This window comes from Calidris pugnax, unplaced genomic scaffold (genome assembly GCF_001431845.1).
Source record: "Calidris pugnax isolate Ruff unplaced genomic scaffold, ASM143184v1 scaffold44, whole genome shotgun sequence".
Taxonomy (NCBI): Eukaryota; Metazoa; Chordata; class Aves; order Charadriiformes; family Scolopacidae; genus Calidris; species Calidris pugnax.
The window spans coordinates 6,566,054-6,585,190 of record NW_015094506.1 but is presented as its reverse complement, the minus strand read 5'-3'; the positions used below and the strand labels follow the sequence as shown (position 1 = coordinate 6,585,190).

General features: G+C 44.3%; 1 protein-coding gene across 3 annotated transcripts in view; it reads right to left on the bottom strand.

The window, feature by feature from the left end:
- GRIN2B (glutamate receptor, ionotropic, N-methyl D-aspartate 2B) overlaps nt 1-19,137 on the bottom strand; it is a 213,870-nt gene that overhangs the window by 113,782 nt on the left and 80,951 nt on the right. For all 3 annotated transcript variants that reach the window (XM_014964320.1, XM_014964321.1, XM_014964323.1), the window contains one exon: nt 10,090-10,688. In XM_014964320.1, coding sequence (XP_014819806.1) covers nt 10,090-10,688 — 599 coding nt within the window. The remainder of the gene's footprint in view (nt 1-10,089; nt 10,689-19,137) is intronic.

The following is a 19,137-nucleotide window of genomic DNA, read 5'->3' as shown; positions in this document are numbered from 1 at the left end:
TAAACAGTTGCTCTATTTCACCCCAGAGATGGCTGAATTTTAGCGGTGAATTAAGCCATCCCTTTCTACTTTGTAAAGTGCTTTGGAATTGCAGATAAAAGATACTACAGCCTGTCATAAATAAATGTAAGATGCTGACACTGCTACTGGAGGTAGCCATCTTGCTGAAAAATGATTTCATTTGTGACACTAATAATACAGGGAAGAACGCCGGGCAAGACACTGAAAACTCATTTCCATCTCGTTTTAATACAGCTTCAAAAACCAGGGAAAAAAAAAAAGTCAGCGTCGAGTCAGCATTTGTGCATTTTTAACCACTGTCAGTCCACAGCGATTCGCAGGTTTTCAGTCCCGTGTGGCAGCTCTCCTCCACCCTGGCCACACCATCAGTGGGTGAACTCTTCATCCAATTACCTGCCGCCTCGCCAGACCCTTAACAAAGACCAACCCTGATTTCTCAAAATCTGGGGTTTTTTTCAAGCATTTCTCATGGTGCGTTACTGCAGAGGGGAGTTCTAATCACCCTACAATCTTTACTCAATCAAGACAGGTGTGGAGACCTGTTCAGTGTGATATAGCAAGCTCAGAAATCTCTCCACAGGGGTGGAAAGGAGTTTTCTTTGTGGGAAGATGGCTGGCAGCATTCAGTCCGACTGATCATTTCAAGGGCACTATGGTTAGATTTTAACATTCATTTTATATTAAGGTGCTTACAGGCTTGAGTAGGGACATTTTTATTACTTAAATCAGGAGAGAATATGCTGCAGGAATGATAGAGCAGGTAGTGGACTGGACAAGCTGACAGGCCTTTGCCATTTCTATTTCCTTTGTTAGTATTTCACTCATTTAAGCATTTTAAATACCACATTTCTAGATTATCTTTCATCCAAATACTTTCAGAAATATAGCGCACAGTGAATGTACAATACAAAAAAAAATATTACGCTCTGGTAAAATACAACACCTTCAAATGTTCATATTCAATTCAAAATCAAATATTCTAACCTTAGCAAGGCAAGAATCCCTCATCTAACACTGCAAACCGATTTCTGAACTTTGAAGTGACACTAGCTTTGAGTTATTTGTCCACACCAACAGAAACCCCACTGCTGGATAATTATTTGAAAGCAGAACAAATGCATTCATTTCACACTCCCATAACTCAAAATTGGATGAACAGGTTTTTTTGCTCAGAATTTTCCAAAATTTTCCTTTGGACTGAAATGGAAAAAAAAAAAAAAAAAAAAAAAAAAGGCAACATGAAACAAAACGTACTTTAAAAATTATAGTGACTTGAAAATAGGCCAGTGGAGAGGTCTGTGAGCTGCAGAGGGAGGTCTGGATTCTGCACAGGGAACAGGTGTTCAAAGCCACAGTTTGGTTTGGCCCCTTCGAGGTAAATATGCAGCTGCCCCACAGATACGCAGATCCACATTTTCCCCAAATTTGGATGCAAGACTTGAGTACACCCTCAAAGCAATCATTTTGAGAGGAATTTCAGCAGCGGCATGCAGTAAGGAGAGCTCTAAGCCTCGGCTCAACAAAGCACTTCACTGCAAGCTTATTAGCTTGAAACGGGCACAACGATTTCTTAGACGAGGCATATATGGCAGAGACCACTGAACGGCGGGTGCCTCTGGAGGGGAACACACAGGGCTCAGCTCAGGGCGTAGGACAGAACAGGGAAAAGAATATCCCATTGGAAGGAATAGCGTTAAGGCTGCAGAACAGAACAAAAAAAATAATCTCATCCTGGACGCACCAGGGTTAATGCCTCGACTCTCTGCCAAGAGAGGCCATCTGATTTTTTCACTTCTCCTCCCCCCCCCCACACTTTATTCATTAATTTCTGTCAACAGTGAATGCTGCCGCGGCCCCCCCGCCCCCCGGGAGGGAGCCGCTAGGCGGCGAACTGGGCTGGTGTCTTGTCAAACGGCATCGTGAACCCAAATTGCATCAAAGGGAAGAGAAGAGAAAGCTGCTCCACAGTTGCACAGGGAGCCATAGCAACGCGGCAGTTCCTATTTTTAAAAACTTGAAAGATAGTAAGAACATTAAGTCTGAGGGGAGAAAAAAAAAAAAAAAAACACCACGTTTCTATCTGAAAGAAGAAAAAAAAAAAATGCACGTGTTCCTTACAGGCTCTAGTGATGAATCCGCATATGGCTAACCATCGATTTGCAGGTGTGTAAGTCAGAAAACATCCACAGCCTCAACGAGCCAGTCCCTGAAGGAAAGAGGCTATTTCTCACCTTCCCTCTGCTTATCTGCTAAAGCAGGTTTTCAAATTCCCTAGGGCATTTTGAAACCCACAGGACCCCAACTGCATTATGTGATCGGGGTAAGATACTGCTGCAGCTGACACTAAACTGTAGCCAGAGCTGGGTTTGCGGTCTCGCACGGCTTCCTTCAGCGCCACCGCAGAGGAAGGATTTTGATTCACTTTTCATGAAAAGCGAAGAGAGCCTGAATGCACAAGTTAAAGCATATTGTCACCAGCAAGTGAAGTTGCCACGGTATTAGCACTAATTGGACTTGGCTGTGGAGCAGGAGATGTCTCAGAGGGCTGGAAGCAGAACATGGACATTTTCCCATCTGGAAACCGATGGCGCATACCAAAATTCATTCCCAGCTGGTGGATTTTGGAGGCCTTTATGAAAGGGTCTGTCCTCTAATCAAAAGAAAACCCTTGCCAAAAACCCATCACTTCACTTGAACCCTCCCATCCTATTTTAATAGTAAAGAGGATGAAAAATCCAGCTGTCCACACAGAACAAGTGCCTCCTCTCCCCCTCAGAAAAAGCCCTGCTCTGCAGGACCACGGCATCCTGTGGCACCTGCTGAAGAAGGTTATTGCAGTCTCCCCATCACATAATCCCTTTGAGAAGCCTGGGGTACTCAGTATCCTTCCAGTGTGCTGAGCTGGTTTGATGTTAGACCTTTCCCTGCAAGACAGCCGTGCCTCCCGCTGCCCAAGCAGCACTGCTTAAGGGTTCAGCAAAGCACGGAGGACAGCCAGGCACAGAGCATGCTCCTCTGCAACAGGGCACCCTTAGTAGCCCATCCGAAGGGGGGAGTTTTGAGTCAAAAGCATCCCCTTCAGCATCTCCCTTCAGGGGACAGAGAAAAAGGAGTGAGAGGAAGCCAGCACTGCCCCCAAGATGTGGTGGCACATGGATAATGCTCCCTGCCACCCCACTGCTCACCTCCTGGGCTGGCGGTGTGATTAACCCGTAGCCCCAGGGTGATTAACCAATAGCCCCAGGGTTACAAACCCGGCACCTTCCACCAGCACTGAACAATCACAACGGGACAAATGAAATGCAACAGGAGATGCAAGCCAAGGAGGAAAAAAAAAAAAAAAAAAAAAAGAGATAAATCAATGGTGGTATGCAAGCAGCAGAGAGCAAGGCGATGTGTAACAGGGTACGTGGGGAGGCAGAGAGACCCCAATGGAGGTGGGAGGCGCGGGCCAGCCCTGGCCTCCAGCTGCTGCTGGAGCGGTGACAGGAACAAGCAGATTTCAGCAGCAGGGATCTCTAATCCGTCAGCAGCGCTCACGCCACGTGCTGCCAGCCAGCACCAGCCTGACGGCAGCCGGACACACCAACCAGTGGGAACATAACGAGCTGCTAACAAGACACCGGCTTAAAGGCTCTGAAAGGTCAAAAGTTACATATGCTCCCTCACCCTCCAAGTTTCTGAAAAGGGCAATTTCTGCATCCGTGGGAACATGCCATTTATACCTTCTCTCCCCTCCTCCAGGAGTTAAGAAGCAAATCCCAGCACCGAACCTCCCACTGCTGGAGCAGGGCTTCCCAGCCTGCTGCCCAGCAGGAAGATGTGGCCCCATTGAAGCCAGTGAGACCTCGATGCTGGCCAGAGCTCCTGTCTCTTAACTTGAGCTCAACTCAGTGAATGGAGAACAGGTGACACAAACGGTCCTACGAATGGAGAAAGGGTGACAGGCTGCCCAGGGAGGTTGTGGAGTCCCCTTCTTTGGAGATTTTCAAGACCCACCTGGATGCAGTCCTGAGTAACATGCTCTGACAAGCTCTAGTTAGCAGGTGAGTTGGACTAGATGATCTCTATGGTCCCTTCCAACTCTAAAAATTCAGTGAAATTCAGTGAAATTCTCCGTTCCTGTTCCCAACTGCCTTGCTGCACTGTGTGAGGGTGTGTGGCTCACTCGGGTAGGAGACAACACAGAGTGGCTCCATGGCACTACCTGCAAATGACATGTGATTGTGTTTGACGTGGCAGGCAATAGCTGTCGTGGCAGGGGACGATAGGTGGGAGAGGCCCATGAAACAAGGAATGGTACTGCCTGGGCTGACCTTGACACTGCCAGGGCTGACCTTGGCATTGGCCCTGGCACTGCACCTGGGGAAAGCTATCTATGGTCATGGTGCTGCTCCTGGTATTAGGGTGGGACAACACCCTGAAGGGTCACTGCATCTTTCCAGGGATATGTATAGCCCCTAGAGCCTTGCGTCTCCAGGGAAGCAATGTATTTGTACAGTCCTATTTCAAGTACTTTCTCTGCTCGCTGACTCACTGTTAAGCTAAGCCCTAGAATCCCTAGTTTCCACTAAGGGAATGTGGCCCTGTGAGAACAGAGCTTGCCCTGGGTGTTCCCGGGAAAATAGTCTCCAACCATTCATCAAGGGCTCTTTTGCATTTCTTAACTGGTTGGCACAGAAAGCTCCAGATGAAAGTTAATATTTCCCCCAAAATGGAAGTATCATGTCCAAACAATGCACCGAGCTAGCTTGCCAGCTGCTTTCATATTTGAGGAATCTGAGGTGCAGAATTGAACCTACCTTTGTTCCCCTCTTAACGCATTTCTTTGCAAAGGCAGTATAATTCCACATTTGTATTTTCATTCCAAAGCAAACGCTTCACTGCACTTTTTATTAAAATGAAATCTGGTGTGTGCAGCCTGGTGTTAAATGAGAGACTATTAAAGCCAATCAGTGGAGAACTCATTAGTAACCCTACAACAACAAACTAGTAGTTATGGCCCAGCATTCACAAGCAGCCATGACAGCCAGTAGGAAGAACCCAGGTCTCATTGAAGGCTATAATAAAAACACAGCTTATGTAGACCAACGACTGTGAATATCCATACAAAACAGCTGAACTTCTATTCCTCAAATATGTGCCAGAAATCATATTCTTTTCTCGTGACTCATCCCTGAATTCCACTCCCAAGAATGCTCCTGTCATTTAGTTATTTCTTCCCATTTCTAAAATGTAATGAGAAACACCAATCCTGAGCTCAAGGAAATCTGTCCCATCAATTAAAATAACGAAATAAGCAGAAGGCTGCCTATAAACATATCCACTTCTGCCCACTCACTCCTCAGCATCCATGGTGAAGGGAGAATAGATGAGCTTTGCAGAATGCCTAGAAGGTTAACAACTCTCCTTGGAGAGGCAAAAGGGAAGAACTCCATATTTGAGCATCTCTCCAGAGGAAAACCCTGTTAGAAACTCATTGCCAACCTTCTCACCCAGTAGAAGACAGCAGATACCACAGTGGTTTGCCCAGAAGAAGACCAGTCACTGAGATTACTCTAAACTTGGTAGATTGGAATATTCAAAATAGATTTCTTTCCAGGAAAATGGAGGAATAAATGAACAGGTAATTATTACAAGCAAAACAAAGAATTAAAGAGTGTAATTGAACTGGAAAACAGCATTTGGATATTTGGACTCCAAATGATCACCTAAGTCTATTATCAGCATAAAAAGAGGTAAATCCCTCATTAGAGGAAAACTTCCTCAAGAATCATTCAAAAAGAAAACTAACAATTCTTGTAGAACAAATATTTCTCAAAGTATCATTTTCCTACTAGTTAGTGGAGTTACCAGTGGGCTCATTTCTAGGACAAAATCGGCGGTGTTCAATGGTTGTGATCATACTTCTACAGTTCCAGTCTAACACAAAGGAGAAGTGGTTTCAAGACAGACAAGAAACAGTTGCTATGAGACCATTATTAATAGGAGAAGATGCAGACCAAACACCTACATTGGCAAGAAATGACATTTAGATAAAAGTCCATCTTGTTTCTTTTTGTGCTTGCAGCCGTACTTCAAACAAAACTTTGTTTGCACAAGCTCTTGCAAAACCAAACAAGTGTCAACGTGAGAGGGGGGAAAGACATGGAGAAACTGAGCTTTCTTTCTAAATTGGAGAAATATTCAATTCATTTCCTCCTTCTCCATTATACATCCAGATCAACCACCAACTGAGACCACATTGAGAAAGACCATTTGATTTTAGCTGCATTCAGAAATACTGCACTTTCAGAAAGTGGGGAAAAAAAAAAGTAAGAAATGGTCAGAGTTCAAAGGCAGATCTTGAGAAATGACTAATTCACAGTCTTAGTGTATAATGTGCCCCAGCTGAACTAAATTACACATTTTTTCAGTTGGATGTGTCACTCTCCGAAGAATAAAACAGGAAAATTCCTTTATCGCACTGCCTCCCAGCTATGGACTTGAAGAAAATTGGACCACTTTGGATCAGCTTCAAGAGTTTCTGAAACACCAGCTACATGATGATGTATTATCTGAGGTCACTTACACTTTGCAGTCTCCCCAGACATCAAGCCCACGTACATACATTTCTCTATTCTGTGTAGGCATGTGGAGGGGGAACTGTAAGTTGCAGATGGCTGAATATAGTATTGCTGGGTCCAGGGCAAGACTAAAATTAGTCTTCCAGAACCTTCAGTCCAGTCCAAAGTGAGCTAGACTGTGTCCCAGACATGCAGGTATTGCTACTGCCAGGTGCACACAACACACAAGTGCTGTGGGATCTTAGCAGGTGGGAGGCGTTAGGGAAAGTAATCTGTATCTGTAATACCCAAGATAGACAACGCATTTCAGGAGAGATTTAAAGACCTGAGATAGACTAAGTATATCAGAAGAGGTTTAAAGCTTAGCAAATAGTAAATTCCAGCGAGTTCAATGGGACTTGAAGGTATACCACTAATTGCCATGGGTTTCGTTCAGAGAGGTGAATTCATATCTTTGTGTCCACTTCTTTCCACATCTTTTCTGTCTTCTCTGCCCTTACGCCTGCTCAGACTTCAGGCTGTGAGGCTGAGCTTGAAGCTCTCACACTTCTGTTGAACCTTGGGATTTGTAAAAGCAATGGCTTATTTCAGACACCGTTATCTTTTTTACATCTAAAGGTGCCTGCAATTAATTCCAGTTAAGCAGAAAACTAAGCACCAAAGTCACCGGAGTCAAACTTTTTCGCCATCTCACTCAGAAGTACAGAGAGGGTGGAAACCTTTTTGGGGGCAGAACTGCCAGACTGGCAGAGCACAGGCCAGCACCGTCGGAGGCAAAGTGAATATTTGCACTGTGGTCACAGAAGCAACTGCAACACAGTGTAATTATTTCTAAGCTAGCTCGGGTGCCTGCAGCAATCTAGGCAGTGGCAGAACGGAGCTTGGCACGGACTAATTGACTCTGCTTCTCAGCGAGACTGATGTCGGTATCCAAATTAAGCCGGGTATATCTACATGTATCTGAAGTCACTCTGTGAACGCAGCGCCCAAAGCAGACAAGGGAGAAGGAACAGCATGATTTGGGCCATAAAGGTGAGAAGAAAGCCAGTATTTTCAAAAGTGACAAGAACTGCTTTCATGTGGGGTGCCCAGGCTTCAGGGCATATCTACATGGCACAACAGCACTGTCATATCTAGAGACTCAAGAGTCTCTGAGACGGCGACTTCTATACAATGCAAAGAAGTGCTATGCAGAGAGATCATGTGAGGCCCTTGAAGCAGCGTAGCTATATGGATATGATGTTATTTCACTGAATTTTTCACTGAATTTCTGGAGTTGGAAGGGACCATAGAGATCATCTAGTCCAACTCCCCTGCTGAAGCAGGATTGCCTAGAGCTAGAGCATGTTACTCAGGACTGCATCCAGGCGGGTCTTGAAAATCTCCAAGGGGACTCCACAACCTCCCTGGGCAGCCTGTTCCAGGGTCTGTCACCCTCACTGTGAAGAAGTTTCTCCTCATATTTGAGTGGAACCTCTTATGTTCCAACTTGTGCCCGTTGTCCCTCGTCCTCTCAGTGGGAACCACTGAAAAGAGTCTGGCTCCCTCCTCCTTCAGCCCTCCCTTGAGATACTTGTAGGCGTTGATAAGGTCTCCCCTCAGCCTTCTCTTCTCCAGACTAAAGAGTCCCAGCTCTCTCAGTCTCTCCTCATAAGCCTCATATGCACAGGCTAATACAATGTCAACAGAACTAATCAGCAGAAGGTCTCTGCAGAACACTGCATCACATAGCAGCGGACAACATTTTGTTTTCTAGATAAAAGGCTGAAAAGAGACAATATAACTTGCCCAAAAAGTCCCTATTCATGTGGAAAGGTAGAACAACAGCCTGCCTTAATGCTGCTTCTGATAACTTTATATACATTAAATATATTTTTCTTGCTTAATCATTCCAGGTATGACTCAAAAGAGCAGCAGAAAACATCCCTTACCCCTAAGCCTAGGTGGGAAGGAAACTCATAAAAGCTCTGGGCATCTTCGGTGATTCCAAAGCTTGCCAACAGCAAAAAGCCAGTATGAGGATGAGGAAGTAAAGGCAGTAAGACCTGGTAATACGCCAGTGGATCACAGAAACAGAGAACAAATAGCAGAGAGCATTATGGATAATATAATGGGTCAAAAAATAGACTTTCAGTCCTCAACTTTCAGGCAAAGCAAAATCTGTTTTCTTGTCCACCAGTCCCTCTATCTGCCTAAGACAGTTGACAGTGAGGGGTCACAGCACGCAAACCAATCTATCATATTTACACTGTTCCATGATTCATCATGACAAATGAAGAAAGATGCTGAGCTCTGTGCGGCCACCAATCCTGATGTCTATTGTTTGGATTCCCCTTATCCTACCACAGAGACCAACCTGCCCAAGGATTCTATACGTAAAACATGGAAAATGACAGCTGAGCAGGTGAGGGGACATCTGGCTAATTGCAGATCCCATGTCTAATTATCTGGGTTGCTTAGCAATATACTAAAAATCCAGGTAGGTCAAAAAGGAAGATCTAGTAATCAGAACACTGTTGTAGAGGTGGTTCCACCACAGTCTTCCTCTATGACCTTAAATGGCATCTTAGCACTGTTTCTTAAAAAAAAAAAAATAATAAAAAAAAAATCCTCAATCTGGACCAAAAGATGAAGTTTATTCAAACAGATTTTCCCTAATTTTAAATGTTCTTTTCTATCTAGAAGAAATTGTCATTCCGGTGGAGGTGCCTAGGCTCTCTGCATAACGCGCACAAGAGAGAATGGGACCCAAAACAAACAGCGGACAACGGCCAACAAGGTGCCGATGAGCAGGGTGATAGCACAAATCCTTCTCTTTGAGGTAAACTGGATTCTTAAGACAGCCAAGGGCTTTAAAGGCTTCCAGTATATAGCAGGAGCTGAGCAGAGTTGTTGACTCCAACTCTTTGCAACTCTATTTCTCCACATCTCTCTGCAATTCCTCCTCTCCTGTAATTTAGGGCTAATGGACAGCAGGACAGTTGGTCCTCAGACAACAGGTGCTATGGAACTATTCCAGGTGGGTTACACAACCATCACCTAATAAAGGACACCCGTTCACATACTGCTGGTGCCTGGAACAGAACCTGGTGCCTTCTAGATTTCAATACAAACATCCCCACAGCTTGCAGCAAGAACCCACCTGAGAGTTACAGACCAGCTCATGCAAAGACACTCCAAGAAGTTCAGTGCTGCTATAAAAGCAGAATTTTGTGCATCAAGGGGCACACTCAAATTTTTGCATTATTGCATTATTGTTCCTTTTCCTCTTGCTGGCTTACATCCTATGTTGTATGGAGGCTTTCTAACAGGGTGACAGTACTGGCACTCATGATGCACAGCAATGCAAGTCCAACCATCAGCACATCTCCAGAACACTTTCCAGGTTCTGGCCAATCCCACCCACTGTCCCAAAGTACCATGTGCCCTAGCAGAATTATTCTGGTCTCAGTGCTTCTCTCTGACCCTTTTTTGTAAGACTGGCCCAGCCCCTTTTCCTTACCTGTTGAGCATGTTGGACTGGTAAATCCTTTTCTCCTGGGTGTTGTAACAGCTGCTCTTGGGCTCAGGGATGAAGCTGTGTTCAGACAGCATATCAGAAGCAGCCGTGGTGATTATGGCTATTCCATCCCTCACTCTGGCAGGAAGACCGTAGTCCCATTCATCATATGAGACAGAGATGAGCCCGGTGGGGAACTCGGATGGCACTGTGTCTGTATCCCCTGCCACCAGGCTTGGCACGATCCACGTGTAACCATAGCCTGTCAGACCCACAGAGTTGGCCACCTCAAAAATGTAGGTGGCCTCTTCCTTTGTGCAGTAGAGGAGGATAACAGGGCTTTGGAGCTTCTTGAGCTGGTTCTGGATCTTTGAGTCCCCATCATCCAGGGACATGTCCAACAGGAGGACCTCCTCCAGTTCCCAACCCACAAAGCTGTGCTCAATGGTACTGCGGATCTTGTTCACAAAGTCCTGGTAACCAGGGAAGTAAGTAGTGACAATGGAGAAGATGTACCAGTCATATTCTTCCATGATGTTGAGCATGACAGAGGCTTGCTGTTCTATTGATGGGCCAAACTGGAAGAACATGGATGACTCATCCTAGAATAGGAAGTCAAAGAGAGGAAAAGAGAGAAAAAGGAAACAAGAATAAGTCAAAGGAAATAAACAGCATTCCTAGTCAACCCACTGAGCACGGAGGGGAGACACGCAGTCACACACTTCATGCCTTGGCCAGAGCTAAAGCATTTTTAAGTTTTAAAAATTTAAAATTTAAGTGAAGGAAGTGGGAAGGAAGTAAAAGCCTTTCTATGGCCAGCTGTCCTTACTTTATTTTTAAAGGCAGGTTGCTGAAATTACTTTAAGGTTTCAAATGTTAGGCATGATTCTAACAGACAGGGAACAAGTGGTACACAAGTGAGGACAGAAAAAGACAATATGTACAAAATATAACATGGTGGCAGAAATTAAGAGTTTTAATCCCAGGATTATCATACATTATATGTAATACAAACAGGATACACAGAAAGTTTGATATTGACTTAGTTTGGGACAGTTACTCTAGTTTGAGCATCCCAACTGAAGTACAGTTAGAGTAGGCAAAACCATTGGACACAAATAGTTCTGAGAACCTCCACTTCAAGCTCCTTTCAAACCAAGCAGTAGCACAGTGTGCTACAACTGTGAAGGTTCAGCCTCAGAACAATATAAAACATACTAAAATGGCAAAAAAATAAAATTCTAAACTACCATAGGTTTTTTTTATACCATGTTTTAGAGAAAATTCAGCTCAATATTTCTCTTGGTATTGCTTTCATACCCTTCTACCATATCAAGTTCATCTTTGCAAGAATCAGAACCTGTATCATTTTATAACCTCCAAGACTCCAAGGGAGTTTTGTACAGATCTCAGCTCTCCCATGGCATAGCGTTAGCTTTTTTTTGTCCTGGGATTTCACAAGATACCAGGCTTTCAATTTGTGACAGATCCAGTAAAATCCAAGTCCCTGCTTTTGCCCAATTCATGATGAAACAGAATGGAAAAAGCATTTGCCAATATGGTCTCTTATGGATTGATCCTCTGTCTTTTAAAATCAACTGCAAACTCCCACTGACTTCTGTAGAGTAGGATTAGATCACGAGCAAACAAAAGAAAAAAGCAGAATTAAATTATATCTCTCTGCAGAGATTCCCATTACAGTAAGAAAGTTCTCCAAATCCAATCACCATTTTTAGGAATGAGATAGCAGCCCCACCTTCTTTCAATAAATCAAAAGAGCTGAACCAGAGATACAAAAGGAGGTAGTTAAGAGTTTTAGACCTGAGGAAACTCATTGTGCAAATGTCTCAAGACATTACCTCAAGATATTCACATTTAGAACAGCTCTCTACCAACTCATTCTCCTACAGAGAGCCCACTCTTCAGCCTAGCAGGTGAAGCTCTTTTTCAGCAGGGATGCCAGTTAATCAGCCATCCATCGATCCATCTATCCATCCCTTTTTCAGTCACGGTTTTGATTACCTATGACCATTTTCTCTGTTGGCATAATATGCCATAGCTCAGCAACTCCAGGAAAAAAAAAACCCTCGGATCCTGCATCCAACCTTGAGCTGTGTGTTTCTCTTCCCTGAACTCTCTACGGGTCACATCCTGTATGAAAGGGTCCTTGCTCCCAGATCCTCATGCCTCTCCTATGAGGTTTGGTGATTAAAGTCCGTTCACTTCCCCCACACGGCTCACCACCTACTTGTGAAAGTACTCTTAGGGCTGCTCTTGCTCACTGGAAAAATAAATGTATACAAAAAGAAAAAGGAAAAGAAGGCAGCAACAGATCGGAGACAAGTTAAAAAGACAGGAGCGGTAACTGAGCCTCTCAATCTGTGGAAAACAGCTCATACTTTCTGTCAATGGAATTCACCTCCTTTTCCCAGAACTGTGCTCAGGAAAAGAATTTGCTTTTCCAATAAAAAGACACTTTTTATCTTTGAAGCTTATGGAGAAAATCAGGAAAGGCAGAGGAAAGATTAAACTATTGTCACAACATTTGCCAGAGCTTGAAGAAAGCCTGAACAAGCACCCCCAATACCCTTCATTGCACTGTGCCTTTGAAAGTCACTTGTAGCAAACTGAATGGTAGAGCGTGAAGACTCAACCTTACTGTAACATAAAAAGGCAAGACAGCTACACTGATGACTAGTATTTATTTATATATTAAATTATGCATAAGTATAAAAAAGCTTTTGTTTAAGAACTTCTAAATTGACTGCCAATTTCCACAGTTTCTAGCAGAGAGTCTAACATCCAAAGGACCTGGCTACTGAATTACAGGAACATTTGACACACGGCATCTTGAAGTCTTGTCTGAAAACATACTGGATGCTCTACCCAGTGATGAATAGGGGATGGGAGATGGTAAATCCACTAGTATTTCAGGGCTGCATACACACACAGTAGGTGTGATAGAGCAGGATGTACTGCCCTCCCTGCGGTTCTAAACCAGGTCAGATCCACCAGCTGAAGTGCCCACTAACAGTTCGTTCCACAGGAGTGCACAGCCCAACTGTTGAAGGGAATTCAGTCTCAAAGACTTGAGGGTTGAAAATTCGGAGCTCCTCACTAACCAGGGCATATCAGAACATCAAAAATCAATACACCAAATAGGTAGCTTTATCACAACCCAGCTAAACAATTCCTCTCCACCGATAAATTTAAGCACCCCTCCTTAAATCAAACAGCACAGGCCACTTGGCTGTGCATGTAATAATTGCTCTTGAGAAACTGCTTGCATTTTTATTATAGAAGCAGCAAGAAGAGGCAACTTGCGTTCAAAATGAGAGCATTAAGGAGGTGCAAGCCAGTCTAGCTTTTGGCTTGCCAAGATATCTCTTGGCATTTGATCACCCCAATACTTGGGCTAGCCAAATGTTCTTCATTGCCTAACCAACTCAGCAATCAGAAAAGAGAGGGCCAAGCAAGGAAGGACAGACAACAGTATAGAAGAAAGTGTCCCTCTCCTAATAAATCAGGAGAAATGCTGATAGAGCTGGATGGGAATCTCAGCGAGTGCCTTTTGGGGGACAAAAAGCAAGCTAAGAAAAATGCCTGAGAGTCACAGTTTCCTCCCTGTCCTTATTTTTGATCACACCTGATGGAAAGTCAGGGAAAAAAAGGAGATGAACTGACAAAGAACCACAGGGCTGACCAACAGAGCAGGAATTCGATCTTACGGTGGTGTGACAGTGAAAGCTTTTAAATTAGGAGATATATCAAAGGGGGGTTACCATTTTTACACACCTATACCCCATAGAATCATTATTGCCTTATTACCAAAAAAGAGTATTTTACCCCTCCAGACATTAAAGGCTTTTGCAGAACATTACAAGCTCCTATTTTTCTCTTGCAGAAATTTCACACTCTCCACCTCCCTTTTTCACCTTGGAACAGCCAGTTCAACATTGCCACTGGGGGACAGGTTTAAGTTTGGAATAGGTTGAATTCGAAGCAGAAGTCATCCCTTGTGTTGCAGGTCATCTGGGTGAAATACAATCCCCTGGCTACAGGGAAAAAGCTTGCCTTTCTCCTACGGCCCTTCCACCTGCAAGCTCAAGCTTTCCATAGCTAACTGCTGCAAGATGCTGCAGGGTGTTCCTCACCCAGTCTGAAAGAGTAGAGACTCCATTACAAGATCTCAATGCCTCCAGAGATCCTACTACTCCCCCACTGCCACCCTGCAAGGTCAGGGATCGGTGGTTTGCGGAGCAGAGCTGGAGGTGGAGCCGATCAATTGACACAGCACCACTCCCCAGCTGACAGATGGCTTCCCACAGAAAATCTGCTCTGAGTTTACCGCTGCTGGGACAAATATTGCCTCCTCCTCCTCCTGCACGTTTAAGCCCTCAGATAAGGGGGCTGGGTTGAACACAGTGAAGGCACAAAAGCACTCACCATGAAGCCTCTTCTTGGAGACTGGTCGCTGGTGTGTTCCTAGGTGGATGGAAGAAGGTTTGCAGAGGCGGCACAAGGTTTAGACAGCAACCAAGAATTCTTGCCACCACTCCCAAGTTACTTAGTGCCTTCTGTCCCTCAGAGGCAGGCCCACGCAGGTATTGCAGAAAGGCCAGGTCTGACCCACACCTCACCAGAAATGTAGGCCTTTGGCAAAGCTGCAGGTGACTCTCAGAAGAGCCCTCCTGCAGCTGCACCATTTGAAACCAATCACTGCCATTTAACAAACCATTTACCTCAGATGTGGCAGGAGAGGTCCCCAGGGTGCTTTTCTCACAAGTTCCTTCCTAACAGCCTCTCTGGATTCCCCAGGCAAGCAAAAGCAATTACTGCCTTACAAACAACATCCTACTATCCAGAGCAAAACTGCTTCTCGGCATGGGGCAGACTAGAGAATATCCCTAAAGCAGAGGAATGCAAGATCCTCAAAAATGGTTGCAGTGGGCCAGTCATCTTGAGGAACGAGAGAGCCTTCCACTGAGCCATAGTATAACTGCTGACCTGGGGAGCGAGGAGATCAGCCTGATACATTTCCTCTGTGCAGCCTGTATGAATGTAAATCTGGTTCTGTGCACCATGCTCTGGTGTCTGGGCTACGAACAGATTTCTGCTACTGGGGGCAAGTAGCCACCTTCCCCCACAAGGGCTGAGGAGCAAGGCAAGAGCATGTGTTTGCTTTTTGGATTTGAAGAAATAAACCATTTTTGTTCAAAATGCCTTGGGCTGCTATCTCTGCACAGGTGCAGGAGAAATACATTTGTGCTGCTCTGGGAGTAGCCCCTTTTTATTAGGCTTTTGGGAACATCAGTATATTGAACCCCATTTGCTGTTTCATTAAGCTTCTTGTGCAGCCATAATTTAACAACTGGGGTCTGCCCTTCCTTTCCAGTTTACAATGGGGATCCTATAAGATCCTAATGACTCAAGCCACTGTCACTTTCCAAAGCCCTCTTCTCCTTTTCCTAATTTAGAAGAAAAGCTGTTTGTGTGTCTTTAGTACAGTCTTGATTTGCAAAATTCCTCTATGACCTACAGACAAATCACACAGGGCTGCCTCTTGTTTAGACTTTGGCCCTGCCTACCACACATTTTGTGGGGGCAAAAAGGAGTGAGCAAGCACCAAATAACTTCTGGGAAAACATAGACCTTAATTTCCCTACCTATGTATTTCTTTTCTTCAAAACTGAGACACCACTGTGTACCTATTTGTCACAGGCCTGGTGGGATACCTGATTCACTGGGAGTTTTATTGTTCGTGATGGAAAATGCCACAACAGTTCAAAGTCTTATAATTAAATTTTCTATATTTCTGAGTCCCGTTTGTTATAACAAATCTGACAGGAAATCAAGATCTTTCTTGCTTAAGTGTTCATTTACTCCTGTTTATTCTTCCCACAAATGCATCACTGCCTCAGGCTAGCCTGCAGTCAGGATCTTCTGCCTGTTTGTTTTTTCTCACCGCATTTAAATTTTTTTATTTAGTTTTCAACGACTCAATACAATAAAACTCTTTTTAATATTATGCGCTGCACCATCCTGTGCGAGTCCTTTCCTTGAGTGCTTGCAGTAGGGATTATGAGAACATGGTGACACTACAGCCCTAGCACAGTGTCCTCGTGGTGGGACTGGCATCTAGAACAGCATCTCTCTCACACATACACACATTTCCACAAATAAACATATTCACAGAAAAACCTAATCAAAGTAAGGTTGGAGCACGTTGGACTGTGTTATTTCATAATGACTCCCTGCCTAGTTGATACTATTTAGAAGGATTTCAAAATTTTCTTGTCTGACTGGAACAGGTTCCCTGGGCTATTACTGATTTTGGCTTGCACAGCATATGGAGAAGATGACCTCCTGCAATCCTTTCCCAGTGCTCTGATTCACTGATGAGTCGATCATTCTTGGTGAAAATCTTCCAAGCTGCCCTGGGAATGTGCCGTCAGTGGCAAGTTCGAATTCGTTAGACGCAGAAACGCGGTTTACATAATCGTATCATTTATCAGTTCCCTCCCTTGTTCTCATAATAACTACTGAACACACCGGCCTTATTTGACAGAAGGATGCATAGCTCAGAGATGATGGTTACAAAAAAGTGATTACAGAAATTGGTGGATGAGCGAAAGGGAGGGACTCGGTTCAGTGTCCTCGCTGATGGAAAGGCAGGCAGGGTGTACTGTGATCAATCAGTGGAGGGCTGCAAGAGTCCTCTCTTACAGGACAGCATGTTGCTGTCCTAGTCCCTGCTAGGCAAGGCATACAAAATAGCCATGAAAGAAGGTCTGTAGCAATTAGGAGAATGGTTGATGACTCTCTAGGTCTTCTCTGGAAGCCACAATCCCTGGTAGCTACTGAGAATAATTGCGATAAGGAATCTAGAGTTGCGAGTGTAGCTCAATTTTGTTTCACTGGTAAACGGTAACAAATGTGCCAAGATTCATGTGTATAAGGACATTATGCACCTACGTATCATCATATACACAGATCCCAGTCATGGCTTGGACATTAATCTCTCTGTAGCAGTGGAAACAGATCTGCTGCAGAGCTCTAGCCCAGGGGCAACTGTGTAAGTGCTCCGGCACCAAGATGCTCCTGAGAGTTGCCGTAAAAAGGTCTCTGATTAAAGATGACTCAAGGGGCTGGAAACAGCTAAGTGATTTCCACATTCCACTTAATGGTCTACAGAAATCATTCGTTCAAACATTTTGCAACAGAGGAAACCCACAATACCCTAGATTTTGATCTTGGGATTGTTTCACTCCATGCCACATGCAGTTAATAAAAAAGATGAAAGAGTCAAACATACCAGGGCCATTATCTGACATGCAATTCAAAGAAAAACCTCTAAAGTTGTCTGGCTACGGAGAGGGTGCACCATTTATGACTTTTATACACAATCACTGGTCAAAGCAGGCTAGTATATGATGGTATGCCATACCAGCTTCTCAGAGCATCACATATGGATACCAGCACTTTTCCCCAGAGGGGAAATGGCAGTTAGCAAGCTGCCAGGATAAACAGTTTTCACACCAGGCTTGATACATTTCCATTTTCACCTCTGTATGTGTGTGTTTCCTTGTTTGATGAGCTTACACGGATGGATTAAACCACTGGTCACTCTGGATAGATTAAATCACTGGTCACTCTGGATAGATTCTACCCACCAGGTGCCATGTTATACCATGCTGACAATCTGGACAGCCCACACCTAGCTCCCTTGTCCCAGCTCAGACAAGCCCACTAGGTTGGCTTAACATACTGACATTGCCAGCCCAACACAGTTAGAGGAAAGTCAGACTGCCCCATTACTCATCCATCCAATTACATCATGGTGTTTGCCTGGGCCTTCTTTTCCGGCTGTCTTACCCTCCAGACTTAGGACTGAATTTTGACTGTAAGTTGAATGGGATGTCATTGGTATAGCCATATTAATCAATAGCAGCCATAAAACTATCCAGCACTCTTTAAAAAGTCCAGTCACAGCATTTGGCAAGATGTCATTGAATAAATTTCTCAAATCAACTATCCAGGGTGAAATACTATTTCTTTTTATCATTTCTAAATTAACTGCTCTTCCATTTCATCAAGTATGCCTTTGGTCTCTTATTATAAGCAAACCTTATTATGAGCTGAACCTCCAAAGGTTCACAGAGTCTATTTAGATAAGGCCTGGAAGTTCAGCATTGCATCCAATGCCCTCTGAGCCTCTCAGGAGCTGAAGATCTCCTCACACTGTGGCCCAGCTGTGGACAGGTCAGAGTGTGTCTGTGAGGGCCTCCATTCCCCTGCTGTCTCATGAAGTACCGATACCCCCTTTCTCTCAAATTCTGCATTGCTATTTTAAGCACTAACCTTCGCAGGCCAGGCTGTTAGTTGCTCTGCATCCCAACACATGGCACCTGCAGTCCTGATGATGCCAAGGTCTACTCAGCCTTTACGGACAGAGCGAAGTTGGCTGTGCCTATGCTCTGAGCTGGCCAGACCACAGCTGAAGCAGAGTAGTCAATTTAAGGTAATACTGTGCCAGGACTTAATCTTTTCTTAGAGGCTGGCCTTATTAACCAGTTCAGGTAATTTTCTGTGTGCTCTTATATCTTACATACCCTTTGGATCAGAACTGGCTTGCCTCAGAATGCAAGTGAACAAGTAGCTGAAGGCAAAGCCTGTGTAGATAGATGTACCCTCCACTTACCTTAAGGCAAGGAGCAGTAAAAGGTTTCATCCTCATCCATTCTGCCCAGCAGTGAATATGCAATTCTCATACTCAAAAAAAAAATTTTACAAATCAAACAAAAAAACCAACAACCAAAAAACCCAAGCACTTTGGATGGGAGGGCTCTTTAGCAAAGGGACAAAACCAAGAGCTGAGATCAGACTAGATTACATAGATTCCAGATTTCCCACTGTCCCACACCTGGATGCCTCTTCCCTAAAAAGGTCATAATTGATGCTCTGAGTCAAAAAAAAAAAAAAAAAAAAGAAAAGAGGGCCAGCCCCCACCATTCTGGTCCCAGTTCAGCAGCAGAGTTTCCCTGGCAACCA